Below are 22,456 nucleotides of genomic sequence, written 5' to 3' on the forward strand. Positions count from 1 at the left end.
TAATATGGATAGGTCTAACATCTGTACAGAAATATCCTTTTCCTACTAGTAAAAAATGCACAAAATACATTTCAGAAGAAAATTACAAACTTTGGGGTGAGCACAATAGGATTGTGAAGAAGCACAAAATGCAGAGAAGACTGACTGAAATAAGCATTTAAACAGATCAAAAACTATTGATAAGACTGGTGATCAATCCTGAAGGATGAAAAAATTCTCCTAATTCCTTCCTTCACACAGTCTTATACTCGCTTGTATCCATGACCACAAAACACTGAAAAATCTCCAAGAAGCTGAGAATAATTCAGTTGCCTTTCCTGTAAGAGGTTTGGGAGAGAGGAATAATCCAGATGAGCACTAAAACCCTGAAAAGCCTCAATACTGCATGAGATTTAGGAAAGGGGGTTGACGGGAAGGAGCAGGAAAAGCCATCCCCTGGAAAGTAGCTGACAATCTCCTCCTCAGTAAATTTAGCAGATACATTGTATTAGAGACAAAGAAAGTCGAGAGAAGGAATAAAAATAAACAATTCCCCTTAGGAATTATATGCAAGATTGCTTTGTAAAACAAACCATCCAACAAACTGCTTTTCTCTTGGAAAAGCAAAAGGTCACCAATCTTGGTGAAAATACAGCTATAAAAAGTTTTTGGCCAAGTATCAAAGAGCATGTTTACAAAAGGGCCACATTCATTGTAACATCAACCATTCAAACCTCACAATAGATTTCAGGAGAGAACAGGATGCAACGTCAAACATCTGCTATCACATTATTTTCTGCAGCTCCTCTGCCCAGAAATGACATCCAGACTCTGCCCATCTCCCAGCCCTTGCAAGAGGCCGGTCAGACGGAGCTGTGACAGCTCCCCCCGTGCCCAAAACAGATGGAAAGGTCACATTTTAACAGTTCACACATAACTCAGCTGAAACATCTCATTTAACAGAGTCAGCTGTCCAAACTGCACAGGCACTGCACACACACATCTGGAAAACAGGGCAGAGCCTTCCTGGAACCCAGCTGGGGCAGGGGCGATACCTGCAGCACTGAGGCAGGACAGACAACTTAGACCAGGAAAGTACATCCAGCACTTCTGGAGAGCTGGACTTTCTGTGCCCATGGATCTGAAGTGTAGTGTGCAGACACAATAGGTCCATCTTTCAAAAAATCACTGGACCAAGCAAGCACTGCATGTACCAGAATTGATTTCCTCTCAGGTTTCAGACACAGGGAGACACAGCATCCAGCAGCAGGCTCCCCCGGCCAAAGCTAAGCCTCCTGTCTGCAGTCCCTTCCTGAGAAGGACCCAGGAATCTGTGCTCCCTGGACTATCCCAGAAGAATACATATATCCTGCAAGCTGTACAGCAGACACTTTTCATCAAAATTACTTATTTGAGGCAGGAGAGACTGGAAGGAAAATGCAAGTCTGAAAAGTGAATTATCAAGAAACACACTCTCATTTCAAAAAACCTGATGTCAGTTCCAGGGATGGATATTTGAGACACATGTAAAGAATAGGAAAATTAATAGAGCTATAAGCAAGAAAAGTCCCCTCTCAAAAAACAAAATAAAGTCAAAACCCCACATATTCATCTACTTTGGATTTACTGCAGGAACACGTGCAGCAGAAATTAATCCACGGCTGTTGAGCTTGAAGAAGTGCTACAGACCATGTTTAACACATTTAGTACATGATGGATGTTGCCTTTTTCCCCTCCAAGAAACAAATGTGAAGTTAGAGCAAGTGGGCTAAGTTCCTTTCCTGGAGTCAACATATCCAACGTTGGACATGCTCCAGAGATGTGCTTCTTGAAACATCTGTACGTCAAATATTTGACCAGTTCCAGCTCAAGGGACTTAAACCAACAGGGAATAAAAGGCAGTTTCCTCAAGCCAGCCCCTTCTGCTGCAGCCTGTCAATGACAGGGGGGTTGCACCCTCAGAACTCCACCATGGAAAAACTGTACGCAAGCATTTCCTATCAGTGCACCTTTGGATACCTCCTGGTCAGCAGGAGCCACCTTTGACAATTAACTGCACCAGTAAAAATGTCTGATGGAGCTATGACTGAGGGATACAGGAGAGCAACAGCACTCATTTTTAACTTGGGGTTTTTGAGTGCTACCTTTTTTCCCCACCCTCTCAGGCACCAGTGCTTTGGGCGAGACAAAGAGCGATGTTTTCTTTTAAGCAGCGCAGGAGGAAAAGGTTACCTTGTTTACCAGTGACTCTGGAGTACAAAGAACTACTTTGTCTTTATGGAAGAGGCAGTAAAGGCAGTGTTTCTTAAGGGCTGAGGTTTCCAAGGCTGCTCTTGTTGAAGTGACCGTGACCCAGAGGCCTGTCTGCAATCCCAGGAAACCCGGGCAGTGAAGGGCTGTTGGCTTCAGGGTCAGAGTGACTGCCCCTGATCCCAGAGAGGACAGGATCCAGAGCTACAGCTACAGCGTGCCTGAAAGGAGGAGGAAGCTGTGCAGAAACACTAACACAGAAGGCTTTGTGAGCAAAGAGATGGTCAACAGAGAAGAGGACGTGATCTTACTGCTGAGAAGGAGATACTTTCAAAATACTTAAACAAATGTTTTTTCTTGCACTTCATTAACATTCTGACACAGCTGCAGGACTACCCCATGTGGAATCACTCTGCTATCCTTTTTTTTTCTTCCTATGCATTGAAGCTCAGTATTATTATTAAATAGCTTCCATTCATGTGTTTTCCATACAACCCACAGTGATCAATTACACTGATTCACAGGCAACGAATTCCAAAATTTTTCTATACCTAAGGTGTTTCTTAATGCTGAGAGAATATCCCATTTATCCAGGACTACTCCAGATATAACTGATTTTGCAAACTTTCTAAAAAGTGATGAAGTAGAACTATTTCCCCAGAAAAAAAGGCAAATAGGACAAGAAAAATCTGAAATGAAACATAAAGAATAAGATAAAGAAAGTGACCTTCCTGAGGAAAGAAAAGGAATGTAAGAGATGACATGATAGTATTTCTATGCAAGCAATTATTACAGTAAGAGCAGCTATCCACTACCCAGAGTTGTGTTTCATTTATATTACTTTAAGAATTTCACTGTTGCCTTTTTAAAATACTTTAAAAAATGCCAGTATTTAAGATATCACTCCACAGCTTACCCACCCATCCAACGTACAATTTCCGTGCTAATATTTTTTAAAAGCATTCAAGAAAGCACTACTTCTTTTCATAAGAAAACCCAAACCTTCTTACAAGGTGTTTGCTGTAGCATCATATATAAGGATCAGAAACAGCAAGAGCCACTGGATTCTAACACTGGAAATTGGTAAACCATGAGTTGTTATGCAGGAGTGAAGAAAATGTAAGTCTAAAAATGGCCTACCTTAACTGCCAAGAAGTTGAGACCACTTTCGTGGGCCAAAGCTTTTGCTATCATGGTTTTTGAGCATCCAGGAGGTCCATAAAGGAGCACACCTTTTGGAGGCTGGATCCCCATGCGGATGAAGGACTCGGGATGTTTGAGAGGCCACTCAACTGCCTGCTTCAATTTCAGCTTCACGTCTTCTAGTCCTCCTATGTCTGACCAAGAGACCTGCAAGACAGACATTTGGCTCAATTCAGACCACTTTGCTCAATTTGGACAATGGAGAAAAACTACTAAAAAAGTTAACAACCAAAAAGTGCTCCATAGAATGTGTACTGGTTATTTCACGAAGTTGTTTTTAAGGAGTTACTTCTTCAAAAAGCCTTTTATAAGAAAGAAGCAGTTATTAACAAAGTCACACATCGTAAAGGAGGATTACACTTGCTTTATGCTGGAGGATGCACATGAAATATACTCTACTTCAAAGGTCAACAGCAAAACCAGCAGTCACAACTCAGTTCTCCCATTTTTAATGTGATGCTGAACTTGTAACAGGACTGACTGTTAAAAGTTTGGGGGCGTTTCTCCACCTGCCAACACTATCACTCCAATATAGGACTTGGGCACTTGGAGATGTGACTAGAAGCTTGAGATCAAACCAGCCTCCAAACACACAAGCATCTATGGCAAAGCAAAGCCACATACAAAAGGCAACACTCAAACCCAACTACAGCTAAAAAACAAGTGCAGTTCAATGTGCTCTGCTGAAGACACAAGACAGGCTTGTCAGGAATACATCAGGGCAGAACTAATATGTCCTACCCAAAACAGCAGACAGATCTAAAACCTGTTACACCTCTCCCCACATCGCTGCCGACAAGCCCGAGACTTTTCCCTGCATCCCCCAGCCTGTTCTTTGTCCTGTCACCATCCATTCCCGTCCACTTCAAATATTAAACATGTCAAAACGCACCTAAATCAAATGATCTTCTCCCTTAAAACACTCTTCCAAAAGTTTGCTAGACATAAATCATCCTTCAGCTCTGGAAAGCCAGTTCATTTGAAAGGCAAGCAGAGTGTTACTGAGAGGCAAAGTATTGCCTTTCTCCTGAGCTGAAAACTGTTTTCACCCCTGGCCTGTCCTTATTTTCTCCTGATACCAGTACATGGAGTGGAAACTAGAAGCAGACAGTCCTCTGAAAGAGGCAGTTCGGTCTGCTATTGAAGTGGAAGAAAAAGAGCATTTGGATGTGGTGGGAACACTTTTGTTTAAGACCAATCGTACTTCCAACCACACAGAACTTCTCCTGGATTGTCAGACTTGGACATGGAACAAAATTACAAAGGCAGCAGAGAGCAGACAGCAAAAATCAAGACATGTGGGTCAACCCCTGAGAAATACTCTGAGTTTAAAGGCTAATGGAAGGTGAGGAGCCACCCATCTGCTGCCTAAACATCATCTCTCGCATCAAGAATATGTTACAGGAACACCAGAAAAAAAAGAAATCTCTTTCTTAGTGACCAACAGCCTCTGGTTCTTAAGTAATTAATTTATAAGCCTGGGAAAGTATCAAATATGTAGAGTTGATCACCACTGCGAACCAAGAAGGATCTGAGAGCAGAGGGGTCTGTCAAAAGCAAAAGAAATTCCTATCACCTGACTTTGAGCTGAGTATCTTGGGCTACCAACACAGTTGAGACAGAGAGAGACAGAAATCCACATACAGACTTAACTACAATGAAGCAAACAGACAAGTTCATAAAAAGTGAAACCATGTGCCAGATACCTCACTTGCATCTTTCCACTGTTCCACCCACGCAAACCCTTTTCACTCAAATTTCCAGGTTGAGTAACATAATTAAACTCAGGACAGTTAAACTCAATCTTCCCATGTTACATAAGTTTGTGTTTCTGATTCAGATATGAAAGAGTGTGGTTTAAGTTTCATCTAGAAAAGATGTATTACCTACCCCTACAACCCTTAATTCTATCCAGCAGCTCTGTAAACTGCACACAACTAAATCCTGGTGCTCTTAAACAACTTTTTCTTAGGAAAGATGACAGACAACATAAGCTTGTTCTCCCTTTTCAGTAACAATCCTTACACATACCTGGTAAAGACTAGTCATTCTTATCATCATGTCTTTCCATCTAGACAAAGATTTTGACAAAGATGAATAAAAATATCTTAAAAGTAATTGGCCATCAGGAATTCCCTATAACTTTCAGCAACAGAAAGCAAAATGCACTGGCAGTACTTTGCACACATATAAAAAGCCAGGGAAAACACGTAAAATGTTATTTTTACCCTCTTGCAAATATTCAGTCTACTGCACAAGTCTTCTGAGGCATTATTCAAGTGATTTTTCAGCCCCACTATATGTCATTTAACACCACCAAAAGTGACAGAATTGTACAGAAAAGGTGAAGTACAGCCACCTTACATGAAGTTTGTTTCCAGTAAGCTGGAGACTTATTCTGATTTTGCTCACATGGAAAATTGGGAAAGGGAAAAAGAGAAGACAACTGGGTCAGGGCATACAAACATGGCTACTAAAGTGCGAGACCTCCTATAAAAAAACCCAAACTAACCAGTCAGAAATTCACTTATTTAGAATTTCTATAATACAAGGTATGGAATTGAAGCAGCAATGGTATTAATAAACCACTACTTTCACATTCTGGTCAAGCTGTAAATTAAACAGATTTTTATTTCCTCATTTCAAAAGGAGAGAGATAAGTGTGGGTGGGGACAGGCTGCCAGCAATAGCTACACTGCTTTCACCTGCACAGGAACTCAAAGGGAAGGTCTTGCAACACCAGCAATGAAGTGTGACATTCTGTCACCATGGAAATGATTTTAAAGATTAGCCTTGGGGCTGAGCTTACACATACAAAGCCAGTGCTCTGCTGCAGTGTGTAAAACACCGAGATTTCATTAGTGCCATAATCTCCCCAGATCAACAGAGCTCAGAATACGACCCAGAGCGGCAACTCCCCAGAGGTTATTAAGCACCAGCAATGAAGAAATAAAGCAGACGTGCAAAGGATGTCTCATCCAGAACCTTTTGGCTGCAAAGACACAAATCTGAGTGTTGAATTACAGCAAAGGGAGTGAAAGAGGCAAGCAAAGCCCACAGCTAACAACGTTTCAGGAAGACCCATAGGAGAGGGAGGAACAGTAACTACAGCGCAACTCTCCAAAGAGCTGCAGTATTAACTTCCTGATTTATAACGTGCATCCCCTCTCTCCTCAATCCCTGCTGCAGAAAAAGCAGCCTTCTAAAAAGGCTGTAACACATAGCAAAGTTCAAGAAAGTTTCTGTAAAAATGGAAAACAAGATGCTATGTGGAATCAGGCAGCGAGTATTTTGCATTTGCCTTGGTCACAGCCAACACACACGGCAATCCAGGCACACAAGGAAGGACTTGTGGCTTTATTTAGAAGTTACTTTGAACTCCTGTCATTCAATTATCAGGTTAAAAGTCACAAAAATTTCAGTTTAATTCAGCATGTGCATCAATGGTTTTACCTGTAACTAATTGCACAGGCCAAAATTCCCATCCACACCAAGGGGGCTGCCAAGTGAATCCTATATCTGCAATAAATAGCTGAAAAGCTATTTATTTATTTCTTCTCTTTGGAAAAAAAAAAATCCCATAGCTGATAATTTATTTAGTGTTAAAAGTTATTTTTAGAAAGGATTTTTTTCAGATGGTAGTGGTCACAGAATCATAAAATGGCTTGAGTTGGAACAGACCCTAAAGATCATCTAGTTCCAAACTCCCCTCCTTTGGTAGGTGATAAGGGAGGACGCAAAATCTGTTGCATCCAGTACTTAAGATTCCACTTTAAACTCACCCCAGGCACCAAGCAGATGGCCTCAAATTTACACTGCATCTTCACAAAACATGCAGGTCCTGTCAGCACAAAAGGAGTCTGCACTATGCTGTTATCTTCCTTTCAATAAAGGAATGAATTTCAGTAGTATTGCAGTAACTCAGGAGGTGTTTAACAAATAAAATCAGGTGACAATCAAGGAAGCCCCTGGCAGGATGGTTTAGTGGACAACAGGAGCCTGAGCAGTAGGTTGACCTGGACTGAGAACAGATTTCCTGCAGTACCTCAAGACCTTACTTCTACCTGTCTGTATTGCGCTGTTTAGCAGCATTCCACATGGCTCCAAATGTCCTGGTATGCCTAAGAGGCAGAGCACAGGGATAACAACGTGAGCCCAAGAGCCAGTAGCACAATAAGCAATGAAAGAATTACTAACTCTGGTTCTCAGCAAAGCCACTCAGCCCTTGTGGATATCAATGCCATGACACCACTTCCAGGAAAAGCTGCCTGGGGCCAGCCCAGGCAATTCCACCCAGCGCTTCCCTGCGCAGCGCCGACTCTTAACAAGCCAAGTGTGACATCCCAGCTGGCTGTGTGCAGCATCCAGTGCGTAGATTTTTATTTCCCATTCCTATAGTTTGGGAGTAAGGGTCTGTAGTTGTGCAATCTAATTCCCAAGTGACTCATCTTCATGCAATGAGACATAAATGGTTTCTTCTAGAGCTTGGGGAGCTGCTGAGAAACACCAGCACAGCCACTCACAGAGTCAGGATTCAGCAGGATTAAACACACGTTCTTTCGCTCAATCTTCTTAACCCAGATCAGAGTTGTCTTAAACCAGATCAGCTCCCCAGCCCAATTTATGCTGAGTCTGCTACTGAACTACTCTAACATGTAATTGAGAGGGCAGTGAGTAGGATAAAGATGAACCTGACACCACCAAAAGAACTATTCATATAAGCACAGCTTGTGACAGGCTTGGCAGTGATAACCTGTGTACAGTGCTGAATTCTGCTTTCAGTTAAAAACATAATGAAACTGAAGACACTCAGGTCACATTTACATGAAAATCACAGCAATCAAACTCTCCACAGCTTTGTTTCAACACACTTCGGTTACAAATGCTAACAGTTTGTTTCTGCTTTAGTTTGTGTTTGCTTCATAAAAGGCTCCAGCTTTCATGGCTGCTCAGGACCAGCTTTGAGCAGACATCTGAAGATTTTTACCCCATTAACCCACTCAGTATATAAAACTACATACCAGGAGATCTGCTCCTGCACTACAAACTCTTCCTAAAGCGTTTAGGAACTTAAGCTTCTGCAAATGGTTCTTCAAAATCATAAATAAATAAACAAATATGGAAACAAAAAGACTATGCACAGCATTTACTGGTAACTTGAGGCTCCCACCTCACAAAATTCCTCTCTTAACGTGGCTCTGGCAATGCTGCCGGAGTATTGCACAAAACAACTTACTTTTGGCACATCAATTGCCACCTCCCTCATGGCACTGGGCCTGACATCATTCATCCCCTGCAGGAAGTCATTGAAAGCAATCATCACTGACCCAGCCACCTCGGTGTCTAACAGGTTAGGGCTCTTCCCCAGCGTTCTCCGCAAGGCGTGCAAACCTATTGAAACAAAAAAAAAACAACATGGAAATATGTAGACTTCCTCTTGGTTCTCACAAACAAAGTGTACCACACACAAACACAGAGCAGCACTGGAAAGGAAATGATGTCCAAAGGAATGTCTCAGCACCAGGTCTGAACTGCGTCAGAGAACATGCGAGACACTTCTGCTGGGAGAGCATGAAAAAGGGGATTTAACAACCATAGACAGAATATAAACTAAATCTGTTCCAAAAGTCAGGATGAAACAGCCTTGTTCCTGTGTTCCCAGAGGGAGAAACTCTAAACATCCATACATTGATCTGAACACATTTCTAAACCACAGAGGAAGAGGGACAACGAATATTAAAGGCAACATTAAATCAGCACAAGTAAGACATTCTGCAACCTTTTCCATTTCTCTATTATCAGGACTGTATTGTCCAAGCTGCTTTTAAAAGCAAACTGATGAGGTTTCTTTAACCTTCACTGGAACCCTATTTTGCCACTTGGTAAGATGCCAGACACCTATCTTTTTCTTGACGTGCAACAAATATTCCCTGCAACACCCAACAACTCTTCAGTGATTATACTTTTCAAATCAGGCATAGCTTTTACCTTCTCCTTTGTTTGGCCAAATCACTCACGCACAATACCTATAAATCTTCATACTAATTCCTAGTTTCCCCTATAAATCAATCCACCAAAGGCCACACAAGTCCCACCCACTCACACATCAATATATCAGTACTCCTTGGGCAGGACCAGGCTGTACCATTTGCAGCTCCCAGGCATTCCCTGGAGAGCAACTACAGCCCCTGTTGTGTAAGATGCCCGGAAGCATCATGGTTTTCCCACTGTATAATTATCCCTTTTGAGGTCTAATATAATCCAGAGTTCTATTGCTTCTGTTTCCAATTCTGTTCTGTGAACTGAAGCTGTCAAATATCTTATTTTATATATTATTAGTTGATGAGCATAATTTTATATGCAGGTATATACACATAACACATTACATATCTGTTGCCATGTGTTCCCAAACAAATGAGGCAGTTCATATCCCACCAGTTCACCTTGCATGACCATAAAAAGACAAACATTTGTTAAGTCTCTTCTATATTTAACCAAACAAAACATCAATTAGTGCTACATGAAAGGACAATAAAAGGGATTAAGCCGTTTCTGAAAATAGACATGGTTTTAACTTTCAGCAGATTGTTGTCTTTTTTTTTCCCCTACAGAGGCACTGGTAGAAGCAGACATGCAACGTTTCTGACAATGACAGGAATTCTGCATTTCCTACAATATATACAACGTGTGAAGAGATATAATATGTCCCCTGTGAAGCAGTACAGCTGGTGTCTCTCCATAAACTGCCAATTACAGCAGAGTCTGAGCACCTGCATCCAATACCCAGGCTCTTAATACAATAACACAAAGAAAAAAAGTTTGTAATTCAGGTTTCCCCTTGCACAGAACATCCAAAACTAATAAGATACATAAATAAAAACATTCCATGAGGCCAAGGAGAAAAATGAAAATCTGGTCACCAGAGGACAAGTATAAAATATAACTGACTCATTTTAACAACCCAGACAATTTTCATGGTATTCCTCGCCCCCTTCTTCCTTCCTCTAAGGAGTTCATTTTAAGCAAACAAAAAACTTAAGTGAGACAATACAGATTCACCCCTCGGATTTAAAAATTACATCCAGGCAAATAAACTCAACATCTTACTCCAGAGTCATTGCAGTCAACACTTTGCAGGGTGGGAGCAGGTATTTGGGTTCAGTCTTACATTTTCTTTTTGGTGAAGTCAATTCACACGGCACTCTCACTTCAAAAAAATGCAAGAATAACTAACACAGCATGAAATTAAGGCATAGAGAAAGCAAGCAACTGATAAAGATCTCTGCTCATTTCTATACCTGTCAGCTCCACCAAGTACCAGTTTAGCCCAGTGCTCATTTGATGCATTTTAATTTTGTCATGGTTATCTTTTTTGCTTATCTGGCATGAGTAAGGCTTAAAACCAAACAAGCTTATTTTAAAAACAGAGAGCACAGCAGATAAAAAAGCCCAAGGAGAATACTGCTCTTGAGGTTTGTTACTGCCAGTGCTATGAGTACGAGCGAAATTTCAGTCCTCAGCAGTGGGTTTGAAAGGCAACAGCCTTGATCCAGAACAGGAATAAAGAGGTCACAGCTTTCCAAACAAAGCCGGAATTCATTTCAGCATGTGCACGCACACGCCACTGCACAGGTCAGCATTTAATTGAAACAATGTTTTACATTAAAACAATAATAAAAAACAGATTGAAAAAGAAAGCATGATTCTTCCTGTTTCCTCCTGTTATCATAATCATTCTTTCCTGCACTTCAGATTGACCTCTAACCAGAGGGGAGGGGGGGAGTCTCAGTAACAGGAGAAGGATACAGCCAGTGGTTTGCCAGAGGCAGAAAAACATATCCTTGTCTGGAGATGCTGAGAGATGTATTTAACGTAAGGAACTGCAGGGTAGGGTGCAAACCACGCTGCCAGAAGCAAGGCAGAGGCAAAGAAGGGGGAACATTACAGCAAACACAAGTTTATCACTACAGAAGTCATAGTGAAGATTCGAAGAGTCACACCTCAGAAAACATCAAGCAGCTCAGATCAGCTCCTGGGTATCTTCCACGTGGGAATGTTTTGGGTTGAGTATATGTCATTGCTGTTAACTGACTGAGCACAACATTCGTTTCAGCTCTGCTTGTTCCTCTTCAGATGATACTCTGTTTTTAAGAATTAATGAATATCAATAACTTTTAGCAGTGACTGAGGAGGCTCAGAAGTGGGCGAGTGGGTTTTCACTTTTATTCCAGTCCTGCCTGAGGAGAGGAAGGACTCAGACGTACTTAGCCCGCTGTAAGGTCAGTGGGACTGTTCACACAGGCATGGGATACCCATTTCTAATCAAGGGATACATGACCAGCCCCAAGGACTGCCCTGTGCAGAGCAGAAACCGAACTTGGAAGGCAGCCACCGATCCTCAGCGGAGCAGTATGGAAAATCCCAGTTAAAAAAAAAAAAAAAAGAGAGAAGAGAAAGCAGCATAATAAGGCATGCATGATTACAAACAATGGAAAACAAACAGCTTGTTCCAGCCCAGCAACTATGCGCTCTACCTCTCCAACTCATCCTGTCTGTCTAGAACAGAGGAAACTGAGTGGACAGAAGGGAAAAAGCCAGCAGAACGCCCTGTCCTGGTACAGATGATCCTTCTTTGGTACCAGGCTACTCATGAGGTCAATAGCATTGTTTGTCTGTAAGATCTTCTTGCTCATAGCTTGGCTAAGTTTTGGCACATTAGATCATAATCACAAATATCTGAGCCTAAAAATAGACTCTACGACACTGCTATATTTGTCAGAGTCTGCGTATAACTACACGCCACTGTAAATAACAGAAAGCATCCACTCAGAAATGACCAACATATATACTTTAGGTTTCCAAAACAGAATATACACAACACTTGAAGAAATAAACTGAACCAAACCAAACTGTTAATCATGCTCATTTACTGCCCGTCAGCTGTTTCTTCCACAAACCCCTCCTGCCTGGACTCACTCTACCAGAATTTCTAAGCAGCTTCAAAGAATTGTAATCTTCTTGCAAGATTGTTTACAAAAGGAAATGTTTCTTCTTTCTCTGATAATCTGGCATTTCCCTCCCAAATTCTTACAGCCAAACCCAGAAGACACATAGCATTTCTCCATGTGATAGCTGTCAGATCCAACTCTCCTGCATTCCAAAAACTGATTCTCTCCTACATGGCTGGCAGTGGAATACTCAACAGAGGAGCATGGATGGGTAAGATCTCAGCTTCCAAATGGCAGTGGATGGGGCATCTTCCTCTACTGCCAGGTTTTTACGTACTGTACTTCAAAATTTAACAGGTTTATGCACAAAAAATTTTTCATATTACTTAGAAACAGTTTATAAATATATTTTTAAACTTTTTTTTAAATTTAACATGTCCATAAAATTCACACCTACTTAAAAAACAAATTAGGAAGCAGAAAGCCTTGCTTTTTGCTCTCAAAACCATATTCTGCAATCTGTCTTTAGCTGCCAGAGCTATATGGGAAAATCCCTGAAGAACTTTTCGTACTGTTTGCACAGGAAAGATAATGCCCTTAAATCCCTTGTAACCATAACACTGCAAATTCACCAGGCTAACCTGAGCAATAACCTACTGTAGGGATTATGCACAGGATTTATAGTCCTTCCTGAAGAGCCCTGGCATTTGCTGGAACATGTCTATGGAGCTGCCTGAAAGTTGCTGAGAGGTAGGACAGGGGAGAGGAAGGAAGGAAGGAGGAACTGTATTTTCCAAACTTCTTTCGTACAGGAAACGGTTTATTCACAGATCAGGTACACACACGTCATTTATCCTAATCCAGTGACAACAGAGGGAAATAAGGAATACCAGACTGCCTGTTCCTCATACATAAACATACCTAAGCTAAGGGGAGTCACACGTGCGTTAGAGCAAAAATAAGGACCGACAGGCTACCAGAATAGCAAGGGCAGAAAGGCAAGAAGCAGCAGTCAGTGGCTAAAGGCTGGTCTCATTGTAATTAGGAATGTTGGCAAGTCAGGATATAACTAAGAACTAAAGTCAGGAGACCTATGAAAACTTTGCCTGAAAACATTTAAGCTGTCCCCCAACAGTAACTAATCATTCTACTTACACATGCCTACTGCAGAGTTTGCTCCCACAGAACTAACACAGATATACAACTTCAGCTACATTTCAGAGTAGCTGATCTTTTATCAATTAATGAAAAGAATTAAGGCTGCTTTCAGGTACTGAGTTTGCCACTACATATTCCAGAAAACTTTTACCTGGAGCCTGAGAGGGAGTCAGAAAACATTGAATTTTTCTCCTACAGTACCATTTCCACACAAACAGTTTGTCTGAAGTATAGTTGATGACTAAGACAGTACCTGCCCCAAATTTTTTTCTGTTCTTAAGCAAAATGACATAGTGCTAAATTTTCAGAATTACATTCTAACTACCATTTCACAGCCAGGGCTGCACCAACACACACTACCCTGGGTGTCCTGCACCCCCTCACCCTTCAAATCAAACAACTTGTTTTGGGGCTGACCCTCCAAGCCATTCAAACCCAGAAGTTTCTAGATGCATTGCCACACATGAATAATATAGTTTCTTCCCTGCCACTCAAGCTGCAGAAGCAAGAACATGGTGACTATCTGCCAAGAAGGTTAATTTAAAATATTAGTGACAGTTATTGATCAACTCTCCTGAAAATATTCCTTATTTCCTGCCTATATAAATATCAGCAGACAGAATGGGATGTGCTCTAAACAGATATTTAAGTACCCAACCCATAACTGTGTGTATGAAGTCAGCAACCCCATCATCCAATTAACTGCAAGCCAGTCTTGGATAAACACACACTTAAAATTAGTTATGATGAAAACCAAAAGTTCACATGCCCTGACTGCAGTAAAGTGCAACGTCCCTCGTGCAAAACCAAAAATCAAGTACCATTACAAAACAAACAAAAAACTAAACCAAAACAAAAACAACAAAAAAAGCCAAATATTTTATATAAGAAAAAGTAGCTACAAAAACCAACATCATGTGCACCAGCATTTCTTCCAAGAGGCAGCACCCAGATGTAGCCACTTCTACACAAAAGCCATCACATCATTCTGAGCATCTGCTGTCCTTTTTGCAGAAATATCTCCATTTCATAAAGACACTTTTTTTTGGTATTGACCATCTGACTACATGTTTTATTAATATTCCCAAAACTCCCACATTTCTTACGTGACCTTCTCATGAAAAGGCAAGTGGCCTTTCCCACCTCATTTTGAGTGTCCCACGGGAACCATGTCAGTGAGGGAATGCAATAGCAGATTGCTTGCAGCAGCACAGCTTCAATCTTTATCAGTGCTACAAACAAATAAATAACACAGATACGGTATTTTCAGTCACTTTCCATAAGGAAATAAAATAATTACAGCGTGTCAGGCAGTGTTTTCCCTTTCAAATCTGTAACTGAAATCGCTTAATTTCAAAACAAACCACCCTGCAAAACAAACAATCCCATTGCCTCGGTCATCCACTGCTTTTGTCAAAATCTACACTTTGAAGTATGTCAGCCCACATTCCTACATTTAGGATCTCAGTCCAAGGAAAATATCTACATTTGTGGTACGCCCCCAGCAGAACCCGGGTCCAAATCGTGTTGGGAAAGGTTCAGACTGAATTTTTACAGCTTAAAGAAAGGAGAGAGATTCTTGATGCCCTAACACTGGGCTGTTTCATCCAGACTGTGACTGAGCTGAAATGAAGAGCCTGATTTGAGACACGAGGCTGAGAAGCCACATCTTGAAGGCAGCGTTTGTGTAACTGAAAGCCCCGTCAGAGGCTGGTCCTCGGGGTGCACAGAGACCCACTGTTAATCACAGCAGCCCACACGGCTCATGTTTCCTGCAGGTGGCCAGGCTACCAAATCTGCAGAAGCTTGGGGGGGAAAAAAACAAAACACATACATCTAACAAAGAGACATTCCTGGTTTTCAGGGGAATTTACTTCCCCATCCATTACAGGGAAAAAAACCAAAAAAACCTAAGAGACAGTCCTTCAGTTGACCATTTTTTTTTTTAATTCTTATTCTTAATGCAAGTGGATTGCAGAAACTTTTTTTTTAAGCTTGTAAAAGATACAGCAGGAAGTTTCTCAGCTCCAAAAAAAAGCCAACTACAGTATCCTCATATATAAATTACAACTTTACAGATCTAATATCTACATAAAATCAATATACAGAGCTGTGGATCAAACAGCATAAAGACTCTCCATCCTAGCTGTATGATTCATCAGAACACAGGGATAATTAAAGGGGCAAATGAATAATATGGACAATAAGCTCTGCAAACAATAGGACTCAGAATTATGAACATAAGACAACAGACCACATCATGTGCCTGTGCAAGTGGCTTCACAGACTGAGCAGAGCAATGCTGATTCACACCAGTCAGAGACGCAACTCGATTCCTTGTTTCTTTAAGATTTTTTGTAACAGCCAGCTCAAACCAGTAAGCCATTCCAATCCTAAACCTAAGCAGGGTGACACCTTTAACTGTATCACATTCATGCAACTTAAAAAAAACCTTTGACACACAACGAAGCAATGAGTGCTTCTTTCACAGAAGTCTGTGGTTGCAATGCAGCATCCTCACTGGAAGCAAACCCCTGTTATTCCAAGAGAGAGCAGTATTTAAACAAAGCCATTTGTTCTTCCTCTCCTCATGATGCTATCTTATCACAGTCCAAGTGTTTTATATCAGCACACTGAAATTATGTGTAATGAACAAGGATGTTCAAGATAAATCCTAAGAGTTACAAAGCAAATACTTCCTTTCTCTGTAAACAATATGACTGAACCCACTTCTTGAAGAAATCAAGCTATATTTATATTCACCCTCTTGAAATGCTACAGGCAGCCATAGAAGGATAAGTTTATAATAAATTGCTATATTTGGAAACCTTTGTTGCTAAGCATCTTCTAACATTCAGTACAGTTTATACCATTCATGTCCCTGCTACATAATTAACATTTCATATGTTTTTTGTTTTGTTTCGTTTTTTAAAGTGCAGTGCTTATCTTTGCTGATAAATTAAAAACATTATATTTTTTAGGGAATTAATAAAAGACCACATGGTAAAGTAAATAAAGGAGAAGCAACAGGATCTCAAGGGCATCAAGCACAACAATTAAGGCTGAGATAGATCCACAGAGTTGATGTCTGTCACCTTGTTGTCAACTCTTACAACAAATACTGCAAGTTTCATAGCCAGTGTTTTTCCTATAAAGTCACAGAGTTTTGTGGTTTCATTTTGTGAGAGGTTAGAACCGTTTCTTTAGTAGAAGAAAAAAAGGTATTGGAAAAAAAATCCACTAATATTTTATATACTCAGCAGATCAAGTAAAAACACTCTTAACTGATGACTACAAGCATCTCTATATAAAGGTGTCATGGGTTTTGGTCATAACATCCTGTCTGGAAAAGTCCAGAGCACACTGCACAGATTCTCCAGGTTTCCTGGCCACCTTTCCTCCCTGCCCACTCCAGCACACACTGCACCATAATTCTGTACACGACACATACATGGGGGCTGAGAAGCTTTGAGGGCAACCTGAACATTACAGCCTCCACAAACTTCCTAAAAACTTCCATGAATGTGCACAGAGCTGCTGAACAGAACAGAAAACCTGCCTGTCTGACCCCAGAAGTACCACTAAGCAAATCTTGCACCGGAGAACAAACAACTTCTGCCAAGAAAACAGTTGGAATATTTAATTCTACAACTGCTATTTACTTTTCACTAACATATGATCTTCAGAATTATATAGAAGACAAACTTCAAAGCTTTTGTAATGGAGCATCTTAGGAAACCTAACTAGAGACGCAAAAGGTTTGTCTGTCATAGCCCTACAAATACTACCTTTACCATCTTACAATAATTACTACACCCCTGGTTTATATAAGCAGTATATACACAATACATGTGTTAAAAAAACAGAGTTGAAGTAGAAAGATAAGGAATGATGAGTCCTCTGAAAGTGATCTAAACTTCGTATTGAGAATGTAAACATCTTTAGCTTGTAAACTTTCAGGCTTTCCAGCCACATATGAAATACCTAAAGATATAGAAGGGGTAAGAAAGACTTGAAAAAGTCTCCCACAGACCACAACAGCAACACAATCAGCAAGCAACGATAATCTCATACCAAAAACTGAACATGTTTTTCTGAGTTCTGAAATCCTTTTTCTGTACGTACGCACTCATCAACTGAAAGTGGCACAAGTAACCTCTAAATTTGTGCAAGAACTCTTACCAAGCGTTTTGGTAAGACCAACTCAATTGTAAGTTTGTACCCTGTTTTATGCTGTAACATATATGAAATACTATGTTCAGTTCTAAGCCCTACATCTCCAAAAGGTTATTGACAAACTGGAGGCAGTTCAGAGAAAATCAACATAATTTCTCAGAAGGCAGGAAGGACTTATTTATGAGGAAAGATTAAAAGAGCTAAATATTTATAGTTTGGCTCAGTAATGAATGAGGAGGTAGGGGACATGAGAACAGCCTAGAGATATCTGAAGGGTGTAAACACTAAGGAGGGAGAGCAAACGTGTTATACAAGGATGTAAATAGAAATAATGGGATAAAACTAAACAAGGAAAACTTAGGCTGAATATCAGAGAGCATTCTTGGACAGCAAGCAAGCTTGGCCTACAGCACAGCTTCTCAAGTGAAGCAACAGAAGCCCATTGCTGGAACAACACACCAGACCAGACAAAACACTGGAAAATGTGCCATATGGAATAATCTTGCTCTGCTGAGGAGAAATAGCATGTTATAAAACATAGCTGAACTTCAGTGAAAAGCTCTAATATTTTACAAGGTGTTGAAAATTTAACATAAAATATAGATACCAGGACCTTAATCAAAAAAAAAAGAATCTAAGAAAATTCCTTAAAAACGAGTTTATGCAATACTTTGACAGAATTTGCAACTCTTTGAAAAGGAAAAATTCACGTGGGCTGAAAAGACTTAAACGGCGCTGAACTGCATTTTCCCCAGCAGAGGTCACTCCAAGTTAAGAAACGACAAGGATATTTAACAGCATGGATTCCAACTTCAGGAAAGAAGATCAACAGAAAGGAGACATCCTTCTTCCCTCATTCCCAGCACTGCCTTTGGATGCAAAGCTCACAGATAACAGCATGTCCTGCAACCCACCACTGGCAGATGCCAACACATTACAACACGTGTAATGTTCAATCTGCACAACATTCAAAATTGATTTTCTAGAAGGGCCTCATGAAGTGGGTAAATATAATCTATTTGCAGCTGGATTATGAAGTGTCCAGAATCCATGTGCACATGTACAACTAAAGCCTAGGCTGGGTCATGTTTGGAATTGAAACCAAAACACTTTTCACTGAAAACTTCAGATTACATTAGTTAAGTGTTTACTGTGTGAGTCCTGTGACACAGGCAGATGGATAGGCTTCCAAAAACACAGGGGAAGGAAAATAAAAAAGCAGTTTATCTTTTTTTAAAACAAATATATACAAACAGGAAAAAAATAACGTTTTCTAACTTCAAACAGAGCTTAAAACACAACTGAAGTCAACAGAAGACCGCTATAAAATGAGTAGTCTGTGTCTCTACAAACTTTTTTATTCTTGATCCATAGAAGAGTCCACAAATTCATATTTGAGAACCATCCCTTAAAATTTCCGGAAGCTGGCAAGTAAAAACCTTGCTGTTCCAGGTGCCATCACCCCATTAAAACTTCTGCCATCTTCAGAGTCAATTCCAATGCAAGAATTATCCATGCTCTGTGCCACTGCCACAAGCAGCTGTCTCAGCACCAAAGGAAATAGAAGTACCCAGCACATGCAGCAAACTTATTTGTGAACCATAAGGGAGCAAATATGCATAAGCAGAGCTGGAGAGTCATGTTTTTGACTAGACTGTTTTAAAAGGCTGCTCATGGGCAGATTTAAGGTCCAACACTTAAACCACATAGACACTAGAACTGCTAGAATTAGCAAAATGTAAGAACTGATAGAGAGTACTTTTCATATTTCATCCAAGGGAAACAGAGGTGAACTCACGGTGAAGTATTTTCTGGAACACACTGAACTCTGGCTGCATAATTCTCCAGGGCTATGCCTGTTCCAGAGGCCAAGGGACACTTTCCAGCCCCCCAGCTCAGTGTTCTCCAGCTCTCCCAGCTCCACCACACAACCTGTCCCAGGGGCACACAGTCCCCCCACCTCTGCCACAAGGTCCTCATCTGCAGCAAAATGGAATACAAGGCACAAAACAGGGAAGGGAGACGCAGTAAACACCACTGAGGGCCACAGTCTCCACATCCTGGGGACAAGGACCTGCAGGACAAGCTGTGTAGCCTGGGATTTTTGTATGAGAGAGGTAGGCTCTAGAGTAGAAAAACTCTTAGGGATGTCAGTGAACTCCCTAAACCATTGGCTTACTGAGAGACAGGGAGCTATGTAATATGCTAGAAATAGCACAGGGGATTCCCCAGGGTTACTCATCTTAACATTAGATTTTAAAAGCTACTAATACTCAAAGAATTTTTCTGACATGCTCAGGAGCAGACTGGTGCTCCTCATATTCCACACTTGGTTGCGTTTTCAACACAAAAAATTAAGAAAACATTGTCTCAAAAGCTATTGGTACAGACTGTGGATTATTTACATTTTTTTTTTAATAAAGAGATTAACTGTAAAGTAAGATCCTAAATAAGATAAACAAAGCCTTACCTGCTTCCTTGCACAAGGCTGCTAAGTCTGCACCCACATAACCATGTGCACTATCAGCCAGCTGCACCAACTCCACCTCTGTGAGCGAATGGGGGACTTTCCTGAGAAGCCTCTGGAGTATGTCCAGGCGGTCCTGGGCATTGGGAATTCCGATTTCTATCTCCTTGTCGAAACGCCCAGGTCTGCGCAGAGCTGCATCCAGAGCATGGGGGCGATTGGTGGCCCCGAGCACCAAGAGCTGCCCTTCACTGCCTTCCTGAAGGCATCAAACAATGCAAAATGCTATTTTTAAAATACAAATTTAATTAAGTCACTAAATGCCACGTAGCTTATCAACATACTTCTTGCTTACTCTTCCAACTACTACACACACTGGAATCCTGACGCTAGCTCTCAAAACTTTTAGATTATAAAGCCCATCAATGATCCCATCCAATCCATCCCTAACTGCAATTTAGGAATACTATAGGCTGCATGAACATACAGATAATACAACAGAAACTACTCCAAGATACTCTTATCCCAGTGTCTTCCACCCGAATCCCCAAGAACCTGCTTTCCCATATCAGGAAAGCAAGAACCAAGTAAAGAAAAAGAAGTGTTTAAGCTAAAATGCAACGTTGGTACAAGAACAAAACGGTATCAGCAGACCTTGAACAAACAAGGTTGGGAAACAGAGCAGTTAAGGCATCAAAACCAGCAGAGACAGCAGGTTATAAAGCTTCCTGTAAGTTCAGTAGGAAAAGCACGGTCAAAAATCCTAACCAATTTCTTCAAGCTCTGCTTTTGCACATTTAGAACAAGGCAAGAGCAGCTAGGAGGTCTCTTGCAGTGTCATTCTCTTTTCGTGAATGAAGCACTTTTTCCAGGAAGACTATCCACCAGCCTTTGCCATCAGAAAATATGTTCTTCTGCCTGTGACCAGCTCCAGACTGGGCAACTCAAATGCTCAGGCAGGAAAATAATTAGAAACTTGCAGATTACATAAACAGCAGCAGATTATTTTCATACTCTGGACAGGTTTCTTTCATCTTTCCTACTAATACTCATAAAATAATTGATGAGAGATTGGCAAACTTTATGGGTTTAATCCATAACATACTCTATTAAGTTTACTGCTCCTTTAGTAGGCTTTTGTTTATGACCTAAATATTACTATGGCAATCTTGAAATAGCTGCTATTGCCTTTAATCACGCAGCCTACATATCACCAGAAGCATTTTGATAACTTTGATTTCAGAGCAATTAATATCTGGCTTAGATCAATGATGGGCTATCACTGAAATTTCAGTTTGATCTCCAAAAGTACAAGAGGGGGAGAAGGCAAAGGAGAGGCAGGGAATGGAAGAAACTTACTTGCTTTTAATCTCAGTTATCAGGAGACATTCCTCTCCTACGTCTTCTGCTTAGCACCCAAAAAAGCATTACATTACTATATAAAGTCTCACCTAAGCCTGTTTTCTTTCCCCCCAAATGACACATCTAAAAGTGGCTCCGCTGTAGAAGCAAAATCGTTTTGTTCAGTGAGTCCACATACACATTGATTGTCTCAATACAGTCGACTTACTGAGCCAATGCCATCCATTAACGTCAGCAATGAAGCAACAACTCTCTTTTCCACTTCATTCTGAGCCCCTTCTCTCTTTGGACAGAGTGCATCCAACTCATCTATAAATATAATTGAGGGGCGACTGGGGGGAAAACAAAAAAGGAAAGAAAACATTAAGGTGCTCGGGAAGATTTAAAACACCAAGGCAGAGAAGTGCAAAGCTGTTCATGGAAAAATATGCAGTTCCTAGAAAAACTAACAACCATCCAACTCCTTTAGGCAGCTACAAGTTTCAACCTTGAATAACGAGAAAACTAAAACAACTAATACATTAGACAACTAATACCTTCCGTATGCAATAGTCTTTTGCTCATGTATTATGAACAACAATCACTGGAAGTCTAAAACCTGCCTTAAGCAGGACTAACAAATTTGGGCAGAACACCTCCCTACTCCAGAGGCATGCTATATCCAGTACCAACACTCAGACTGACTTCCATGCCTTAGCACAGGGCTATGTTAGTCTCCGAAGATAAAACCAGACAGAAAAATTTGGATCCAGGTGAAACTCTGGCTCCTGCTTCCCTCTGCTGAAACAAGAGTACAATACACTGACGACAGAGAGCGAGCGATTTGGCACCATCTGTAACAGCCCCTTGAAAAGGGCAGCGTCCAAAAGGATTTATTTAATAGGCAGACTAGAATTTCACTGCCTTCCTTCTA

General features: G+C 40.9%; 1 protein-coding gene across 4 annotated transcripts in view; it reads right to left on the bottom strand.

Annotated features, from left to right (window-relative positions):
- Positions 1-22,456, bottom strand: part of SPATA5 (spermatogenesis associated 5) — a 173,515-nt gene that overhangs the window by 142,926 nt on the left and 8,133 nt on the right. For all 4 annotated transcript variants that reach the window (XM_027741612.2, XM_039378368.1, XM_039378370.1 and 1 more), the window contains exons 8-11: positions 21,752-21,875; positions 20,185-20,440; positions 8,669-8,823; positions 3,370-3,579 (exon numbers count right to left, since the gene is read on the bottom strand). In XM_027741612.2, coding sequence (XP_027597413.2) covers positions 3,370-3,579; positions 8,669-8,823; positions 20,185-20,440; positions 21,752-21,875 — 745 coding nt within the window. The remainder of the gene's footprint in view (positions 1-3,369; positions 3,580-8,668; positions 8,824-20,184; positions 20,441-21,751; positions 21,876-22,456) is intronic.

This window comes from Pipra filicauda, unplaced genomic scaffold, assembly GCF_003945595.2.
Source record: "Pipra filicauda isolate LSUMZ 115617 unplaced genomic scaffold, ASM394559v2 scaffold136_size1984543_pilon, whole genome shotgun sequence".
NCBI lineage: Eukaryota > Metazoa > Chordata > Aves > Passeriformes > Pipridae > Pipra > Pipra filicauda.